The sequence below is a fragment of the Rhinoraja longicauda genome, chromosome 37, assembly GCF_053455715.1.
Source record: "Rhinoraja longicauda isolate Sanriku21f chromosome 37, sRhiLon1.1, whole genome shotgun sequence".
Lineage (NCBI taxonomy): Eukaryota > Metazoa > Chordata > Chondrichthyes > Rajiformes > Arhynchobatidae > Rhinoraja > Rhinoraja longicauda.
Genome location: NC_135989.1, coordinates 5,370,746 through 5,390,161, shown reverse-complemented (window position 1 = coordinate 5,390,161; position 19,416 = coordinate 5,370,746). Strand labels below are relative to the sequence as shown.

Genomic DNA, 19,416 nt, shown 5'->3' with positions numbered 1-19,416 from the left:
GAGAGCCCCAGAGAACACCAGAGCCCCAGAGAACACCAGAGCCCAGAGAATACCAGCCCAGAGAATACCAGAGCCCAGAGAACACCAGAGCCCAGAGAATACCAGAGCCCAGAGAATACCAGAGAACACCAGAGCCCCAGAGAACACCAGAGCCCCCAGAGAACACCAGAGCCCCCAGAGAACACCAGAGCCCCAGAGAATAACAGAGCCCCTGAGAATACCAGAGCCCAGAGAATAACAGAGAACACCAGAGCCCCAGAGAATAACAGAGAACACCAGAGCCCAGAGTAGAGAGCCCCAGAGAATAACAGAGAACACCAGAGCCCAGAGTAGAGAGCCCCAGAGAATAACAGAGAACACCAGAGCCCAGAGTAGAGAGCCCCAGAGAATAACAGAGAACACCAGAGCCCAGAGTAGAGAGCCCCAGAGAATAACAGAGAACATCAGAGCACAGAGTAGAGAGCCCCAGAGAATACCAGAGAACACCAGAGCCCCAGAGAACACCAGAGCCCCAGAGAATAACAGAGAACACCAGAGCCCAGAGTAGAGAGCCCCAGAGAATAACAGAGCCCCAGAGAACACCAGAGCCCCAGAGAACACCAGAGCCCCAGAGAATAACAGAGCCCCAGAGAACACCAGAGCCCCAGAGAACACCAGAGCCCCAGAGAACACCAGAGCCCCAGAGAACACCAGAGCCCCAGAGAACACCAGAGCCCCAGAGAACACCAGAGCCCCAGAGAACACCAGAGCCCCAGAGAATACCAGAGCCCCAGAGAATACCAGAGCCCCAGAGAATACCAGAGTCCAGGGAATACCAGAGTCCAGAGAATACCAGAGTCCAGAGAATAAGAGGAGACCCCCCTCACAGCCCCTACGATTCCGCCACGACTCTCACCTGTGCCGCGGCCGCTCCCGGCCATGTTGTTGTTGCTTCTGCTGCCGCTGCCCGGGCCAGCGCTCTCCCTCTCTGATGCTGATGCTGATGCCGCGGGTCGCGCCGGCGCCGCCGTAGGCCCTGCCCAGTGTCGCCATGGTCCCGTGACCCGGGCCCGTCAATCACCCCGGGCCTGTCAATCACCCCTCCCCCCGCCCCTCTCCCCTCTCTGGGCCCGCCCCCATTCCCCGGGGGAACGCCGCGGACACGTGATCACACGCACGGCGGACACGTGACACGCACGCGTCAATCATCCCGTCCCCGCCCACACTCACCGCGGATACGTAACGCAAACACGTCATTCATCCCAGGCCCCGCCCACACTCACCGACGGTACGTTACATTGACACGTCAATCATCCAGTGGACCCGCCCACATTCTCCGACGAGCCTGGTCGGGAGCGGGACCATGAGGAGTGCGGGGCATTGGGTCTATTAGGGGCGATGAGGCTACAACACTACAACCTCCATTCTCCTGAGATGCTGCCTGACCTGCTGAGTTACTACAGCATTTCGTGAATGAATACCTTCGATTTGTACCAGCATCTGCAGTTATTTTCTTACACTACAACCTCCAAATAAGATCTGCACAACATAGACTATTCTTGTTACTATTGTTTGTTTTTTATGTGCACATATGCGCGCGAATATACACATGTATGTATCAATAGTCAATAGTCGTTTATTTGTCACATACACATAAATGTGTAGTGAAATGAAACATTACCCGCAGTTGAAACACTAAGACCAATAAGAATAATCAATAAAAATGCAATAACACATTCAATCATACACTAACACCAAACAAAAGAAAACATCCATCACAGTGAGTCTCCTCCAGTCCCTTCTCACTGTGATGGAAGGCCAAAATGTCTTTTCTCTTCCCTGCCGTCTTCTCCCGAGGTCAGGCTGTGAACTTGCCACGTCGGGGCGGTCGGGGCTCCTGATATTGAAGCGCAGCGCCGGACGGTGAAAGGTCCACGGCCTATTCCAGGCCGCGCCGGACGGTGAAAGGTCCGCGGCGGGCCGACCCAAGCCCCGCGATTCGGGGCGGGCGAACACGCGGCCTCTGCCGCTGCTCCCGATGTCGGCCCCCATCCAGGGGCCTGCGGGCTTCCGACGTCCACGCGGCCCGCGCCGGAGCCTCCGGAGACGAGTCGCAGCCGCTCCCGCAGCATCCGCAGGCAGCCAGCGCCGCAGGTGGTGAGTCCGGGCCGCGGGCTCTGCGAACCAGAGCCCCAGGTGGTCCCAGGTGCATGGCCAGTGGTAGGCCGCAGCGGGAACGGAGACACGACACAGAAACAAGTTCGTGTCTCCGTTCGGGAGAGAGAATTTTTTACAGTTCCCGTTCCCTCCCTCCCTATGCACTATGTTTATATATTCTTTTGCGCTGCTGCAAGTAAGAATTTCATTGTTCTATCTGGAACATATATGACAATAAAACACTCTCGACTCTTGACTCGTTTCCCTTTCCCCTGACTCCCGGTCTGAAGAAGGGTTCTAACCCGTTCCTTTTCTCCAGAGATGCTTCAACATGTGGAAAGAAACTGTCCCTGAATCTGGAGGGCTGTGTTTTCACATTTCTGAACGTCTTGCCTGATGGGAGAAGGGAGAAGAGGGAGTAACCAGGTGAGATTGGTCCTTAAATATGCTGGTGGCCTTGACGAGGCAGCGTGAGGTGTAGGTGAAGTCAATGGAAGGGAGATTGGTTTGTGTGATGATCTGTGGGGACATTGCATTTATCAGAAGGTGTGAGCACATCTTTGAATCTTCGCACCCTCCTGATAGCTTTCTCCCACGATGGCGTAGATGGAGTCAATGGAAGGGAGGCTGGTTTGTGTGATAGTCTGGGGTGTGTCCAGAACTCTCTGCAATTTCATGCAGTCTTGGATAGAACTATCCCCAAAGATCCTTCAAGATTCAAGATTCAAGATAGCTTTATTGTCATCCAAATTGGACGAAATTCAGTCACCCACAGTCCAACAACAAAAGCATCAAAATAGGCATTAAAATTACACAACCCCCAAAACACACAAAAGAAACATCCATCAAGAAAACATCCATCACAGTGAGTCTCCTCCAGTCCTCTCCTCACTGTGATGGAAGGCCACAATGTCTTTTCCCTTCTCCTGCTGTCCTCTCCCGCGGTCAGGTTGTTGTGGTTGCAGGCCGCGCCGGACGGTCCGCAGCGGCCCGAGCCTAAGGCGAGTCGCAGCCGCTCCCGCAGCCTCCGAAGACGGCCGGCTCCGCCGATGATAAGTCCGATCCGGGGCGGGCGAACACGCTGCTGCTGCCGCTGTTGCTGCACGTCGGGGCGGTCGTGGCTCCCGACATTGAAGCCCCCGCCCAGCAGAGAAATATCCCGCGGCCTATCTTAGGCCGCGCTGGACGGTGAAATGTCCGCGACCCAAGCCCCGCGATCCGGGGCGGGCGACATGCTGCCGCTGCCGGAAGGTAGCAATACAAGTACATAACATTTAAGAAGGCATATGTGATACTAGCCTTCATTAATTTCCCCCCATTGATCAATTTCCCTCCTGAGATCAATAAAGTTCTATCGTATTGTATCGTATAAGTTAGGCCAAGATTACAAGAGCAGGAAAATTATGCTCCAACTTTGTAAAACCTTGGTCAGACCTCAGCTGGAGTATTAGAAACATAGAAAAATAGGTGCAGGAGTAGGCCATTCAGCCCTTCGAGCCAGCACCGCCATACAATTAGATCGTGGCTACTCATCTAAAATCAGTACCCCGATCCTGCTTTATCCCCATATCCTCGGGAATTACCCTGGTGAACCTATGCAGCACTCCCTCGATAGCAATATCATTCCTCAAATTAGGAGACCAAAATTGCACACTATACTCCAGGTGCGGTCTCATTGCGTGCAGTACACAGGAGGGATGTGATCGCACTGGAGAGGGTGCAGAGGAGATTCACCAGGATGCCCCCTGGGGTGGAGGAGCTCAGTGAAAAATGACCGGGTCATGGGGGATGAGTGGAGTACAGAGTCCCAGAGGAGATGCGAACCGGAACGGGTCCCAGGGGCAGAAGAAGAGTGGGAGGGAGGGGGGGGGGGGGGAAGTGGGCGAAAGGGGGTCCAGATACTGGTGGAAGATGCGATCGGGAGGACAATAGACAATAGGTGCAGGAGTAGGCCATTCGGCCCTTCGAGCCAGCACCACCATTCAATGTGATCATAATAATACATTTTATTTATATAGCGCTTTTCATAAACTCAAAGACGCTTTACAGAGATTTTGAGAACATAGGGAAATTAACAAATAGATAAATAAGTAAATAAATAAATGAACAGAGAAAGGAGACAGTAGGTGAGGTGACCTTCAGTGGTTGAAGGCAGTGCTGAACAGGTGAGACTTCAGCGATGTTTTGAATGTGGTGAGTGTGGGGGAGTCTCTAACGGTTTGGGGTAGTGAGTTCCATAGGGTGGGAGCAGCGATGGAGAAAGCCCTGTCCCCCCAGGATCTGAGTTTAGTCCGGATGTGGGGGGATAGGAGATTGGCAGCGGCAGAGCGGAGGGAGCAGGTGGGAGTGTGCCTGTGGAGGAGGTCGGTCAGGTAGGATGGGGCCAGGTTATGGAGGGCTTTGTAGGTTATGAGGAGGATTTTGTACTGGATTCTCTGGGGGATGGGGAGCCAGTGGAGTTTATAAAGGACGGGGGTGATATGGTCACGGATCGAGGTGTGTGTGAGTAGACGGGCAGCGGAGTTTTGAATGTATTGAAGTTTATTGATGATTTTTGAGGGTGCGCCATAGAGGAGGCTGTTGCAGTAGTCCAGACGGGAGGTGATGAAGGCGTGGATGAGGGTTTCTGCAGCTGTGGAGGAGAGGGATGGACGGAGACGGGCAATGTTTTTGAGGTGGAAGAAGGCTGCCTTTGTGATGTGTTTGATGTGTTTGTCGAAGGAGAGGGTTTGATCAAGGATGATTCCAAGATTCCGGATGTGAGGTGAGGTGGATACTGGGAGACCATCAATGTTGAGGATGAAGTTTTGGGTGGATTTGGTGAGCATTTTTGGACCAATGATGATGATTTCAGATTTGTTGCAATTGAGTTTGAGGAAGTTTGATTGAAGCCAAGATTTTATTTCAGTAATGCAGTTTGTCAGTGTAGAGTGTGTGGTGGAGGAGATTGACTTGGTGGAGATGAGGAGCTGGATATCATCGGCGAAGCAGTGGAAGTTGAGACCATGACGGCGGATTAATTGACCAAGGGGGAACAGGTAGAGGATGAAGAGGAGGGGGCCAAGGACTGAGCCTTGGGGGACACCTTGGGGGAGGGGAGCGGTGGGGGATTTACAGTTGTTAATGGAGATGAACTGGTGTCTGTCAGAGAGGTAAGATTTAAACCAGGATAGGGCTGTGCCGGTGATGTTAAGGGAGGTTTCAAGTCGGGTGAGGAGAATGGAGTGATTTATGGTGTCAAAGGCGGCGCTGAGGTCAAGTAGGATGAGGATGTTGAGGTTGCCAGCGTCGGAGGAGAGGAGAATGTCGTTTGTGATTTTGAGAAGCGCAGTTTCAGTACAGTGGTTTGAGCGGAATCCAGATTGGAAAGTTTCATACAGGTTATTGGTAGAGAGGTGGTATTTTAGTTGGGAAGCTACAGCACGTTCCAAAACTTTGGACAGAAAGGGTAGGTTGGAGATTGGTCTGAAGTTGTTTGGGGTGTCAGGGTTTAGACCAGGTTTTTTCAGAATGGGGGTGACAGCAGCGATTTTGAGGGATGGCGGGACGATGCCAGTGGACAGGGAGGAGTTTATTGTTGCAGTGATAAGTGGAGAGAGAGCAGGAAGGCAGGCCTTGACAAAGCTGGAGGGGATGGGGTCCAGAGAGCAGGTGGCAGTTTTTATTCCTGTGAAGAGGTCAGAGAGGTCGGTGGTGGAGATTGGGGAGAACTGAGGCAGGGGCTGACAGGATAAGGGGGGGCAGGTGGTTTGAGGGGGAGCAGGTGCGTTGGTGGTTAAGGTGCTGTAGATGTTGTCTATTTTGCTTTGGAAGAATGAAAGGAAAGTGGTGCATTTGTCAACTGTGAATGATTGGGAGATGGTGTCCAGGGGGCTGAGGAGTTTGTTTATTGTAGAGAAGAGTGTTTTGGGGTTTCCGGAGCCAGAGTGAATTATTTGAGAGTAGTAGGTGGAGTGGGCATGGGAGAGGGCATCTTTATAGTGCTGTATGTGGTCTTTGTAGGCTTGGGAGTGAATTGTGAGACCTGTTTTGTTGCGGAGTCTTTCAAGTTGACGGGCATGAGTTTTCATCACGCGGAGTTCAGGGGTAAACCAGGGAGCAGAGTGGGTGAAGGAAACTGTTTTGGTTTTTATAGGTGCAAGCTGGTCGAGGCAGGAGGAGAGAGTGCGGTTGTAGTAGTCAGTGAGGTCAGAGGGGCTGTGGAGGTCAACGAAGGGAGAGGCGGACATTATTTCAGAGAGGGAGGATGAGAGCGAGGTAGGTGAAACAGAGTTCAGCTTGCGGAAGTTTATTTTGCGTTTTTGCTTTGGAGCTGGGGTGGGAATGTTGACGGACATGGTGATGGCTAAGTGATCAGAGAGGGTGGGGTCGGAGCCAGAGAGGTGATGTAGATTTAGTCCAGTGGAGCAGACAAGGTCCAGAATGTGCCCACGGTTATGGGTGGGAAAATTTACGTGTTGAGTGAGGTTAAAGCAGTTGAGTATTTCAGTGAAGTCAGCGGTTATTGTGGAGTCAGTGGAGTCCATGTGGATGTTGAAATCACCGAGGAGGAGGATTGAGGGGGAGAGAGAACAGAACTGGGTCAGAAAGTCAGAGAAGTCAGAAAGGAATGATGGGTGTGGTTTGGGAGGGCGGTAGACAACTGCCATGACTAATTTTGTGTGGCCAGAGAGTTTGAAAGCCAGGTGTTCAAATGACGGAGCAGATGAGATGGAGATGATCATGGCTGATCATTCTCAATGAGTACCCCGTTCCTGCCTTCTCCCCAAACCCCCCTCCACTATCCTTAAGAGGTGGTCTTCTTTCTTTCATATGTCAACTACAACAATCAAAAGTGGCAATCGGTGCTTCAGAGTACCGTCGTTGACATTTTGCTGCAAATTTTGCCAGTTCTGTAGAACTACCCAGGGTGGACCACGAGGACGTAAAGCAGCTCCCCTCCCACACACGGAGGAGGTGGTCACGGGTCTAGACTGGAGCACAGCCCCATGTGACCCCGGCCACAAGAGGAGCCCAGCCCCATGAGACCCTGGCCACATGAGGAGCTCAGCCCCATGTGACCCCGGCCTCACGAGGAGTCCCGCCCCCAGCAGCCATGGCCCCACCCACAAACCGAGTCCCCGCCCATTGCCCATGTGACCACACTCCGCCCCCTGTAGCTCCTCCCACCGCCAGAGGCCCCGCCCCGAGGCCCACGTAACCTCGCCACTGGCCCCCATGACTGTACTCCGTGGCCCCGCCCACAGCCCGAGGACCCGCCCAGTGGCCCACATGACCTCGCCATTCACCCACTCCGCCCCATGGCCCACGTGACTCTCCTCCGTGACCCCGCCCATACCCGAGGCCCCGCCCCGTGGCCCACGTGACCTAGCCACTCTCCCACTCCGCCCCGTGGCCCACGTGACACCACTCCGTGGCCCACGTGACCTCGCCGCTCACCCACTCCGCCCCGTGGCCCACGTGACCTCGCCGCTCACCCACTCCGCCCGGTGGCCCACGTGACTCCGCTCCGTGGCCCCGCCCCGTCTCCTGCCTCCAGAGCGCACGCGCGAGCCTGCCGATCAAAGACGCCGCTGTCAGAGCCGAGGCCTAGAGCGCCAGCGCCAGCCCGTGGACAAGACGCCGCCAGGTAGAGAGGGGGAGGTGGTTTGCAATGGAGGCCTGGCCTGATCTGCAGAGCTGAGGGAAGGTGCAGGCAGCGTGGCCGTTGAGGAGCCGGGACTGGGCTTGCTTGGCCAGGCAGGGGGTGCAAGCATTGCCCGGTTGGTGAGCAGATGTGCAGCCCCTGCCCTCTCACTGAAGAAGGGTCTGGACCCGAAACGGAACGTCGCCCATTCCTCCTCTCCAGGGACGCCGCCTGTCCCGCTGAGCGACCTCCAGCATGTTGGTGTGAACCAGCATCTGCAGTTCCTCCCTACACGATGCCTGCTTTGTTTGTGCCGCCGCCCGCACTCACCCACTGGAGTGCTGGAGTGGCGACCAGTTGCAGGCAGGGGACAATAGACAATAGGTGCAGGAGGAGGCCATTCAGCCCTTCACACCAGCACCACCATTCAATGTGATCATGGCTGATCATTCTCAATCAGTACCCCGTTCCTGCCTTCTCCCCATACCCCCTGACTCCGCTATCCTTAAGAGCTCTATCTAGCTCTCTCTTGAATGCATTCAGGGAATTGGCCTCCACTGCCTTCTGAGGCAGAGAATTCCACAGATTCACCACTCTCTGACTGAAAAAGTTTTTCCTCGTCTCAGTTCTAAATGGCCTACCCCTTATTCTTAAACTGTGTGGCCCCTGGTTCTGGACTCCCCCAACATTGGGAACATGTTTCCTGCCTCTAACGTGTCCAACCCCTTAATAATCTTATATGTTTCGATAAGATCCCCTCTCATGTGTAGGAAGGAACCGCAGATGCTGGTTTACACCCAACGCAGACAGACACAAGATGCTGGAGTAACTCAGCGGGACTGGCAGCACCTCTGGAGAGAAGGAACGGGAGACGTTTCGGGTCTCGACCCTTCAGACATGTATCACGTTCTGAAAGTAGAACGACTTTCCTCTCCACTTGCTTATAAATTCTAAGTCGGGGTTGGAGTCAGTCATTGACAGTGGTGCTTAAAATGCAGATGTGACCAACGCAATACACTTCCACTGGTGAATAATGTGAGATACCGTAGAGTGATTGGTAACACAGCTCCACTTCCTTGCTTGCTCCCAAAATCACACAACTCCCTCCCTGCTCAACAGTTATCCCTCTCAGCCATAAATATATTATTTGTTTCGATCCCTGCAATCTCTGTGTGAGAGAATCCCAAGGACTTGCAACCCCATCCATTATTTTGAGTCTACTTGTTTTAGATTCTCTCACAAGGAAAACATCCTCTCAACATCTACCTTTGATATGGCCACTCAGATTCCTGTATGTTTCAATAAAAAAATATTTTGTTCTTCTAAACGCAATGACCCAATTGCTCATCTTTTCTTGTTACCAGTCACCCCCCCCCCCCCCTTACAATCAGTCTGAAGAAGGGTCCTGACCCGAAACATCACCTACCATGTTCTCCAGAGATGCTGCCTGACCCACTAAGTTACTCCTGCATTTTATTCACAAAATGCTGGAGTAACTCAGCAGGTCAGGCAGCATCTCGGAGAGAAGGAATGGGTGACGTTTTGGGTCGAGACCCTTCTTCAGACTGAAGAAGGGTCTCGACCCAAAACGTCACCCATTCCTTCTCTCCTGAGATGCTGCCTGACCTGCTGAGTTACTCCAGCATTTTGTGAATAAATACCTTCAATTTGTACCAGCATCTGCAGTTATTTTCTTATACTCCTGCATTTTATGTCTGTCTTTATTACAAACTAGCATCTGTAGTTTATTTTTATTACACTATTGCTCATATTTCCCTCGGGCTAACCACTCTATTCTAGGAATCGCTTCATGTGAATCTTCTCTGCACAGCCTTGGAGTAGATCCATGCTTCATTATGACCAAAACTGGTTGCAATGTTCCACTTAAGTAATGTGCAGTTGTAGCAAGTCAGAAATGCAGCTGCCTGGCAGCAAACAGGCCAACCAAGGGGAAATGTGCAGTTAAACCAGGGTGTGCACAAGCCTAGTCGCTCCAGTCTTTCAACATACGACAGTCCCGCCATTCCAAGAATTAACCTCGTGAACCTACGCTGCACGCCCTCAATAGCAAGAATATCCTTCCTCAAATTTGGAGACCAAAACTGCACACAGTACTCCAGGTGCGGTCTCACCAGGGCCCTGTACAACTGCAGAAAGACTGCCTTCCACATAGTCAACAACTTCACAGATGTTTGTGTCATCTGCAAACTTACTGATCGTGCCACCTGCATTCACGTCTACATCAATCTAAGTAAACTACATGCAGCAAGAGTCTTAACACAGATCCCTGTGGAACACCATCGATCACAGGCATCCAACCTACCCTTTTCTTTGGAACACCAGAGGTTGGGGGAAGACATTATAGAATTATATAAAATCATGAGATAGAGAAGACAGTCAAAACCTCCTTTCCCAGGGTGGCAAATGTCAACAATGAGCGGGCACAGTTCAGAAACATAGAAAATAGGTGCAGGAGGAGACCATTTGGCCCTTTGAGCCAGCACCGCCATTCATTGTGATCATGGCTGATCATCCACAATCAGCCTGCCTTCTCCCCATATCCCTTGATTCCACTAGCCCCTAGAGCTCCATCTAACTCCCTTTTAAATTCATCCAGTGAATTGGCCTCCACTGCCTTCTGTGGCAGAGAATTCCACAAATTCACAACTCTCTGGGTGAAAAAGTTTCTTCTCACCTCAGTTTTAAATGGCCTTCCCTTTATTCTTAGACTGTGGCCGCTGGTTCTGGACCTCCCTAACATTGGGAACATTTTTCCTGCGTCTATCTTGTCTAGTCCTTTTATAATTTTATATGTCTCTATAAGATCCCCTCTCATCCTTCTAAACTCCAGTGAATAAAAGGCCACTCTTTCCAATCTTTCTTCATATGACAGTCTCTCCATCCCAGGGATTAACCTCGTGAACCTGTGCTGCACTGCCTCAATAGCAAGGTCGTCCTTCCTCAAATTAGGAGACCAAAACTGCACACAATACTTCAGATGTGGTCTCACCAGGGCCCTGTACAACTGCAGAAGGATCTCTTTACTCCTGCACTCAAATCCTCTTGTTATGAAGGCCAACATGCCATTAGCTTTCTTCACTGCCTGCTGTGAAGGTGAGAGGTGAGCTTAAAGGTGCGAGGGGGAAAGTTTAAAGGAGATGTGGAAGGCATTTTTTTTTTTTACGGAATGGTGGGTGCTTGGAACTTGCCATCAGGAATGGTGATGAAAGCAGATATGATAGTGACATTTCAGAGACTTTTAGATGGGGACATAGATATGCAGGGAATTGAGGGATTTGGAACCTGTGCAGGCAGAGGAGATTAGTTAATGTTGGGATTATGTTCGGAACAGGCACTGTGAGCTGATCGAGAGCACGCTGTGTACTTTGATAGCATTCCTCACGACTCCAGCAACCTTGAGCACAGTGTGTGTAGGAAGGAACTGCAGATTACACCGAAGATAGATGCAAAATGCTGGAGTAACTCAGCGGGACAATGGAGTAACTCAGCGGGACAGGCAGCATCTCTGGAGAGAAGGATTGGAAGACGTTTCGGGTCGAGACCCTGCTTCAGACTGAGTCAGGGGAGGGGGAGATAAGAGATAAGGAAGTGTAAGATGTGAGAACGTGACATCAAAGGATCATGCAGACAAATGCACTGTTTAAATTGGCATCATGGTTTGCACAGACATGCTGGGCTGAAGTCTATCGCTGCCCATTATAAATCCTTGTTGGGCTCTCTGCTCCATCTAGTGCAAATTTGATCGGTTTGACCTTGAAAGCATTAAAGATGAGTTTGTTACATTAATAGTAGCTCTTGTTCCCACAGTTATGTTTGTGGACACGTGATTGTAACTAGGGTTACCGCTGGACTGGAGCTTTAACCGGCAAACCTCCATCAGTTTGGGACTGCTGCACAAAGCCCACTCCAATTTTTATGTGAGTATTTAACTTTTTGTTCGCTTTATCATACTTTCTTTGGGAATAATTGATTGATTTGGAATAAAACCAAAATCAAGGAATCTGATTAGTTGAGTTTAGTTTAGAGATACAGCGTGGAAATAGGCACTTCGGCTCAGAGTCCACGCCGGTTGACGATCCCTGCAGGTTAAAACCCTATCCTACACAGACTGGGGACAATTTGCAATTTGCATCGGCACGGTGGCGCAGCGGTAGAGTTGCTGCCTTACAGCGAATGCAGGTTCGATCCTGACCACGGGTGCCGTCTGTACGGAGTTTGCATGTTCTCCCCGTGACCTGCGTGGGTTTCCTCCGAGATCTTCGGTTTCCTCCCACACTCCAAAGACGTACAGGTATGTAGGTTAATTGACTGGGTAAATGTAAAAATTGTCCCTAGTGTGTGTAGGATAGTGTTAATGTGCGGGGATCGCTGGGCGGTGTGGACTCGGTGGGCCGAAGGGCCTATTTCCGCGCTGTATCTCTAAATCTAAAAAATTACCAAGCCAGTTAACCTACAAACCTGTACATCTTTGGAGTGTGGGAGGAAACCGGAGCACCCGGAGAAAACTCATGCGGATCACTCCGTACAAACTCCATACCGACAGCACCCGTAGTCAGGATCGAACCCTGGTCTCTGGCGCTATAAGGCAGCAGCTGAACTGCTGCGCCACAGTGCCGCCCCTGAGGCTGAGGCATTTGTCCCCTCACTAGGTACTTCCGCCAGTGAATCCCTCCCCACTGCCCTGCCAGGCGCCCTTCCAGGGGACTCGAGCACCAGCTGTCTTACAGTTTGGTTCCAGTGACCCAGGTTCAATCCTGACCTCTGGTGCTGTCTGTGTAGCGTTTGTATGTGACTGTATGCGTTTGATCTGGGTGCTTTGGTTTCCTCCTATGTTCCAAAGATGTGCGGACGTGTGGGTTAATTGGTTGCTGTAAATTCCCCACCCTGTACGTTCAGTTCTTATCTATTCCCCCACCCCTCCTCTGAGCCAGATACATTATCCCTCACTGCATGAAAAAGTTAATCTTCATGACACCAACCGGCCACGGTGGTGCAGCAGTAGAGTTGCTGCCTTACAGCGAATGCAGCGCCGGAGACCCGGGTTCCATCCCGACTAGGGTTGCTGTCTGTCCGGAGTTTGTACGTTCTCCCCGTGACCTACGTGGGGTTTCTCCGAGATCTTCGCTTTCCTCCCACACTCCAAAGACGTGCAGGTTTGTAGGTTAATTGGCTTGGTAAATGTAAAAATTGCCCCTCGTGGGTGTAGGATGGTGTTAATGTGCGGGGATCGCTGGTCGGCGCGGACCCGGTGGGCCGAAGGGCTTGTTTCCGCGCTGTATCTCTAAAACTAAAATAATTCCTGAATCTCTTGTCTGAGACTTGCATCTGTGTCCATGTGAAAACAGGCCCTTCGGCCCACTGAATCCACACTGACCAACGATCACCCAAACACTAGTTCTATCCTACGCACTAGGGACAATTTGCAGAGGTCAATTAACCTACAAACCCACACGTCTTTGGAGTGTGGGAGGAAACTGGAGAAAACGTACAAACTCCGCTTAGACAGCATCTGTAGTCAGGTTCGAACCTGGTCTCTGGCGTTGTAAGGCAGCAACACCACCGCTGTGCCACTGTGGGTAGTGGTGGCTGGTCGTTGGTCAGTGTGGATTCGGTGGGCTGAAGGGCCTGTTTTCAGGCTGTATCTCTACTAAACTACTTGAATGCCACCACTCTACCGTGAATGCCACCAATGTAACCCAGTATATTCACCAATGAAGATGTAAACAAGCCCAAAAGGCGGCACGGTGGCGCAGCGGTAGAGTTGCTGCTTTATAGCGCCAGAGACCCGGGTTTGATCCTGCCTACGGGCGCTGTCTGTACGGAGTTTGTACATGCTCCCTGTGACCGTGCGGGTTTTCTCCGCGTGCTCCAGTTTCCCCCCACACTCCAAAGACGTGCAAGTTTGTAGGTTCATTGGTTTAGGTAAAATTGTAAATTGTCCCTGGTGAATTGTTCCTGCTTAATGTTGCCCCTTTTGTTTTGCAGACATGATCACTCTGACAGAGCTTGCCACTCTCTCAGAGAGTCACTCCACTCATCGACTACTCAAGCCCTGGTGGGATGTTCTGATGGACTACTTTGTGGTGGTGATGCTGATGGTGTCCCTCTTGTCGGCCACCTTGCTCATTTCCAACGACAAAGTTGCGTGTTTACCGTGCAACAACGTGGACAGTCTGAACACCCTGACGAGGTGCAACTTACCTAGAACAGCATCACTGCCTGACAAGCAGGAATCTTCCACAGAGAGGGCGAGTGTGGATCAAAGCAGTTCCCCAGGAAGGGCTGGAGAGCCTGTGGGTGACAACCAAGTGAAACCATTACCTCCAACCAAGGAACGAAGAGTAGGAGGCCATAAAACAAACTTGGATTACCAGCAGTATGTTTACATCAGTCAGGTTTGTTACCAGAAGGCCTTGCCGTGGTATTCCAAGTACTTTCCTTATGTGGCCCTTGTCCACTCCATTATCCTGATGATCAGTGGCAATTTCTGGTTCAAGTTCCCGAAAACCTCCTCCAAGGTGGAGCATTTTGTCTCCATTCTGGGCAAGTGCTTTGAGTCGCCTTGGACCACCAAAGCGGTTTCTGAGACCGCCAACGAAGACTCTGAGAACAGCCAGCACCGGACCAAGATGTTCAAGTCGGTGACCCTGGAGCCGAGTGAGAACTCCGACACCTGCTCCTCACTCACCTCCTGCCCCGAAGTGACCTTTGAGCCTCCCGTCGCCGGATCGCCTTCGATGAACATCCTGGATAAGCAGGATGGCGAGCAGGCCAAGGCTCTCTTCGAGAAGGTGCGCAGGTTCCGGGCCCACACTGAGGACGGAGACCTGATCTACAAGTTCTACGTTGGCCAGACCATTGTCAAGGCTTTAAAATTCATGATCATCCTGAGCTACACGTTTACCTTTGTCGACTCCATCACATTCGAACACATCTGCAAGCCCAAGATAAAGAACGTGACTGGCTACGCTGTCTTCTTCTGCACTCATAGTATGGCCCACATGCTGCAGAAGCTCCTCATCGCCTACATTGTCCTCATTGCGCTCTACGGATCGGTGTGCCTCTACACGCTGTTCTGGCTCTTCCGGGGCTCTCTGAAAGAATACTCCTTTGAGAAGGTTCGCGAGGAGAGCAACTTCAGTGACATCCCCGACGTGAAGAACGACTTTGCCTTTTTGTTGCACATGGTGGACCAATATGACCAGCTCTACTCCAAGAGGTTTGCCATTTTCCTGTCCGAAGGTTGCGAGAACAAACTGCTGGAGATGAACCTCAACCACGAGTGGACCTACGAGAAGCTGAGGCAGCATGTGTCCAAAAACAGCCAAGGGAAGCTGGAACTGCAGCTCTTCATGTTGTCGGGAATCCCAAAGGCCGTCTTTGATATGAGCGACTTGGAGGTGCTAAAGTTGGAGCTGGTTCCCGATGTCAAGCTGCCGGCTAAAATGTCCCAGATGGCAGCTCTGCGGGAGCTCTATCTTTACCATTGCCCTGCGAAGGTCGATCAGATTGCCTTCAACTTCCTCAGAGATCACCTTCGCATCTTGCACGTCAAGTTCACGGATATCGGCGAGATCCCTCTGTGGGTGTACTCACTCAAAAACCTGGTGGAGCTGCATCTTTCTGGCAATCTGAATTCGGAAACCAACAAGGCCATTGGACTGGAGTCCCTGAAGGAGCTCAGGCACCTGAAAATACTTATCCTGAAGAGCAATCTCTCGAAAATCCCCTCCAACGTCATGGAACTTGCCACGCACTTGTCCAGGTTGGTCATTCAGAACGACGGCACAAAGCTGCTGGTGCTCAATAATCTGAAGAAGTTAGCTACTCTCTCCGAGCTGGAGCTGCAGAACTGCGAGCTTGAGAGAATCCCACACGCAATATTCAGCCTTGCCAACCTGCAGAAAATAGACCTGAAGTCCAACAACATTCAAACCATTGAGGAGATTGTCAGCTTCCAGCACCTCAAGAGGCTGTCATGCCTCAAACTTTGGCACAACTCCATTCTTTCCATCCCAACGACCATCGGTCTTATCAAAAACCTTGAGCAGCTTTTCTTAAACAACAACAAACTGGAGTCCTTGCCCAGTGCTTTGTTCACCCTTCGAAAGCTGAGGCACTTGGACTTAAGCCACAATCTGCTCACAATTGTCCCGCCAGACATTCAGTTACTCCAGAACCTGCAGCATTTCTCCATCACCAAAAACAAAGTTGAGATCTTGTCTATTCAACTCTTCCTGTGCCTAAAACTGAAGACTTTACATCTGGGGCAAAACTGTATCACTTGCATTCCCCCTGAGATTGGACAGTTGACACAACTCACTCACCTGGAGCTGAAAGGTAACCACTTGGAGAGACTTCCTGCTGAGATTGGCCACTGCTTGTTACTGAAGAAGACCAATCTCATTGTTGAGGATATCTTGTTTGATCGTCTCCCCCCGGATGTCAAAGATAACCTCGCTGAACAAGACTTTATATCTGTTGTTTAATTTGTCTCCCTGTCGTTGTCGTGGGGGAATTTCTATCCTTGAATCAATGACCAAGTGCTGCGAATCTTGCAAGATTTTGTAACTTGTTTAAAATTCACTAGAAATAGTGTCCCAGAGTGAAAAAGCTCCACTGGTTTGGAAAAGGAACGCTGCAACTTCCAGGGACCAAAATATATTACAGATGCTGGAAATCTGAAATAAAACGCTGGAAATAGACTGGAACTCTGCAGGCTCATTGACATTGTTTCTCTCTCCCCAGTTGCTCTCTGATCTGACATGTCCTTTTGGCATTTTCTGGGTTATTATTAATTCTGTTATTTCAAAGGTAAAACTTTGTAAATGCCACTGGTTTATGTGCAGCAGGCAGTACTAACTGTGAGGTCTGGGGCGATGTATGCCATCGTCTGTGTGTGTTTGACCTCCAGAAGCACATGTCTTGGGGGGTGGGGTGGGGAAGGAGGAAGAGGGGGGGTTGCAGGGTGGGAAGAGGGGTTCTGATTTATTCACCAGAAGGGAAAATCCAATTACCCCAGTTCAAAGTGGGAATAGATAGAAGGGGAAAAGGCACAATGTATAAGGAAGAAATCTATAACATGGGGAATAGTCTGTCCTCACAGGATGACTGCAATTGATTAAAACGTTTCAAAAAGCAAAGGACTATAGATCCGGAAATAAAAATGGAAAATGCTAGAAATGTGCACACATGTACTTATAGTCACACACACACACACATGTGTACAAGCACAGCTGTGTCTTAATGTCAGTGGTATTTGTGGAGAGGGAAACACAGAATTACTGTTCTAGGTTGATGGCTCCCAAGAGGTCATCTTTCCAAATTCTTAATCATTTCAATCCCTGCAGATCATCCTTGACTTAATATTTCCAGCATTTTGTTTTAATTTCAGATTTCCAAAATCTGGGGTTTTTCTTTTTCTGAACCACGCTGTCTGCTTCTCCATTATGTGCACCTTCTCTCTGTTTTGCTCTCACGTTTTCCACATCCTCTGTTCTGCACGGTCTCTCTTGCTTTCCCTGGTCTGCACTCTGACACTTGCACTGTTCTTTCACTCCCGTACTCCCTTTTGCACTCTCACCATTTTGTGACCTGTAACCTAAACCTTCAGAAAAGTATTTAATATTGTAAACCAGAAACTGCTGACAAGACCTTACTTGTAGGGTAAGAATGAGCAAGCTGTGGTGTATTGGCGTAATCCTCTTATCAGAACTGGAAGGTATTTGTAACAAATAAATGTTTGAAGGGTAACAGAACCACTCTAAAGAACAATAATGCACAGATTGAACCTGTCTTGTTTCAACTTGCAGTAGTTTGTTTAATGTCTCCCTTCAGGGTCAGGGGAGCTGCTTCGTTGCTGCAGAACACACATGATTTCTGATTCATCCAGAGTGGAACGCTTTTCTTGTATTGCACCCTCAGTTTCATTGTTTCAGAATAATTTTTCGATGAACACACGAAGATGCGCAGGAAGGAACTGCAGATGCTGGTTTAAACCGAAGATAGACACAGAAAGCTGGAATAACTCAGCGGGACAGGCAGCATCTCTGGAGAGAAGGAATGGGTGATGTTTCGGATCGAGAAGAAGGGTCTCGACCTGAAACATAGAAAATAGGTGCAGGAGTAGGCCATTTGGCCCTTCGAACCTGCACCGCCATTCAATATGATCATGGCTGATCATCCAACTCAGTATCCCGTACCTGCCTTCTCTCCATACCCCCTGATCCCTTTAGCCACAAGGGCCACATCTAACTCCCTCTTAAATATAGCCAATGAACTGGCCTCAACTACCTTCTGTGGCAGAGAATTCCACAGATTCACCACTCTCTGTGTGAAAAAAAAGTTCTCATCTCGGTCCTAAAAGACTTCCCCCTTATCCTTAAACTGTGACCCCTTGTTCTGGACTTCCCCAACATCAGGAACAATCTTCCTGCATCTAGCCTGTCCAACCCCTTAAGAATTTTCTAAGTTTCTATAAGATCCCCCCTCAATCTTCTAAATTCCAGCGAGTACAAGCCGAGTCTATCCAGTCTTTCTTCATATGAAAGTCCTGCCTTCCCAGGAATCAATCTGGTGAACCTTCTCTGTACTCCCTCTATGGCAAGAATGTCTTTGGTCAGGAGACCAAAACTGTACGCAATACTCCAGGTGTGGTCTCACCAATGCCCTGTACAACTGAAACGTCACCCATTCTTTCCTTCCAGAGATGCTGCCTGTCCCGCTGAGTTACTCCAGCTTTTTGTGTCTACTTTCATGAGGATGATCCTTTAAGTTTTAAATTGGGCTGATGACCCCCCCAGAGACAGTGGCAGATGAGTATTGTACAGTTACTATTTGAATGAAGTGATTGATATTGGTCATCTAGGACAGCATGATTAATTATGATGGTCTGTCTTTGCGACAAAACCCTGATTAAACTAATTAAGCAAAAAATCACCAATGGAATGGATCAAATGTTCAACAAATGGTCCAGGGCAGGACGAGCTATTCTAATTATGTTTTAGTGTAACATGAGATCAATGATGATGGTGGCAATCTTTCGATAACTTCAAGCACAGTGTTTAAAGTTGAGAAATTCTCTGAATCAGTTTGAGATGGAAAATCAAATGAAGTTATCTGGCTTTCAATCGTTTTATTTGCAACTAATCACACTGAAATCTACCATAAACAAAGATAAGGGGAAGAATCTGTTTCACCAGCAAACCTGCTGTGGCCAGGGTATTTGTCTCATCAGTAGATTTTTAAATGCTCATCATCTGTATGTGATTTTTATCTGGAAATAAATTTGAAGTAGAATTTAGCCTTGATTCTGTGTTCAGAAAGAGCATTATTTTGTGTGTCTATCTGCGAACAGGGTTAGAGGGCCAGGGAGGGTTAAACACAGAAAATGTTTAGTTTAGAGATACAGCGTGGAAACAGGCCCTTCGGCCCACCGTGTCCATGCCGACCGAGCCCTGCACACCAGACCTATCCTACACCATAGCAGGGACAATTAACTTTTCTTTTACTGAAGCCAATTAATCTACAAACCTGTACGTTTTTGGCATGTGGGGGGAAAGCGGAGCACCCGGAGAAAACCCCTGCGGTCACAGGGAGAACACAAATTCCGTACAGATGGCACCCATAGTTAG

General features: G+C 50.0%; 2 protein-coding genes across 4 annotated transcripts in view; one reads left to right on the top strand and one right to left on the bottom strand.

Annotated features, from left to right (window-relative positions):
- The window catches only part of mcoln1a (mucolipin TRP cation channel 1a), a 55,614-nt gene extending 54,581 nt beyond the window's left edge, over positions 1-1,033 (bottom strand). For both annotated transcript variants that reach the window (XM_078429484.1, XM_078429485.1), the window contains exon 1: positions 896-1,033. In XM_078429484.1, the coding sequence (XP_078285610.1) occupies positions 896-920 (25 nt within the window). In that variant the 5' untranslated portion in view covers positions 921-1,033. The remainder of the gene's footprint in view (positions 1-895) is intronic.
- A 6,587-nt stretch (positions 1,034-7,620) lies between these two features.
- LOC144610690 (volume-regulated anion channel subunit LRRC8D-like) lies at positions 7,621-16,707 on the top strand. Of its 2 annotated transcripts, none has more exons than XM_078429577.1 (3): positions 7,621-7,765; positions 11,591-11,700; positions 13,769-16,707. In XM_078429577.1, the coding sequence occupies exon 3, from the start codon at positions 13,771-13,773 to the stop codon at positions 16,270-16,272; it is 2,502 nt and encodes an 833-aa protein (XP_078285703.1). In that variant the 5' UTR covers positions 7,621-7,765; positions 11,591-11,700; positions 13,769-13,770; the 3' UTR covers positions 16,273-16,707. The 2 variants fall into 2 exon arrangements, with proteins under 2 accessions (XP_078285703.1, XP_078285704.1); XM_078429578.1 differs by having other exon boundaries at positions 7,623-7,765; positions 11,576-11,700.
- Positions 16,708-19,416: the final 2,709 nt, after the last annotated feature.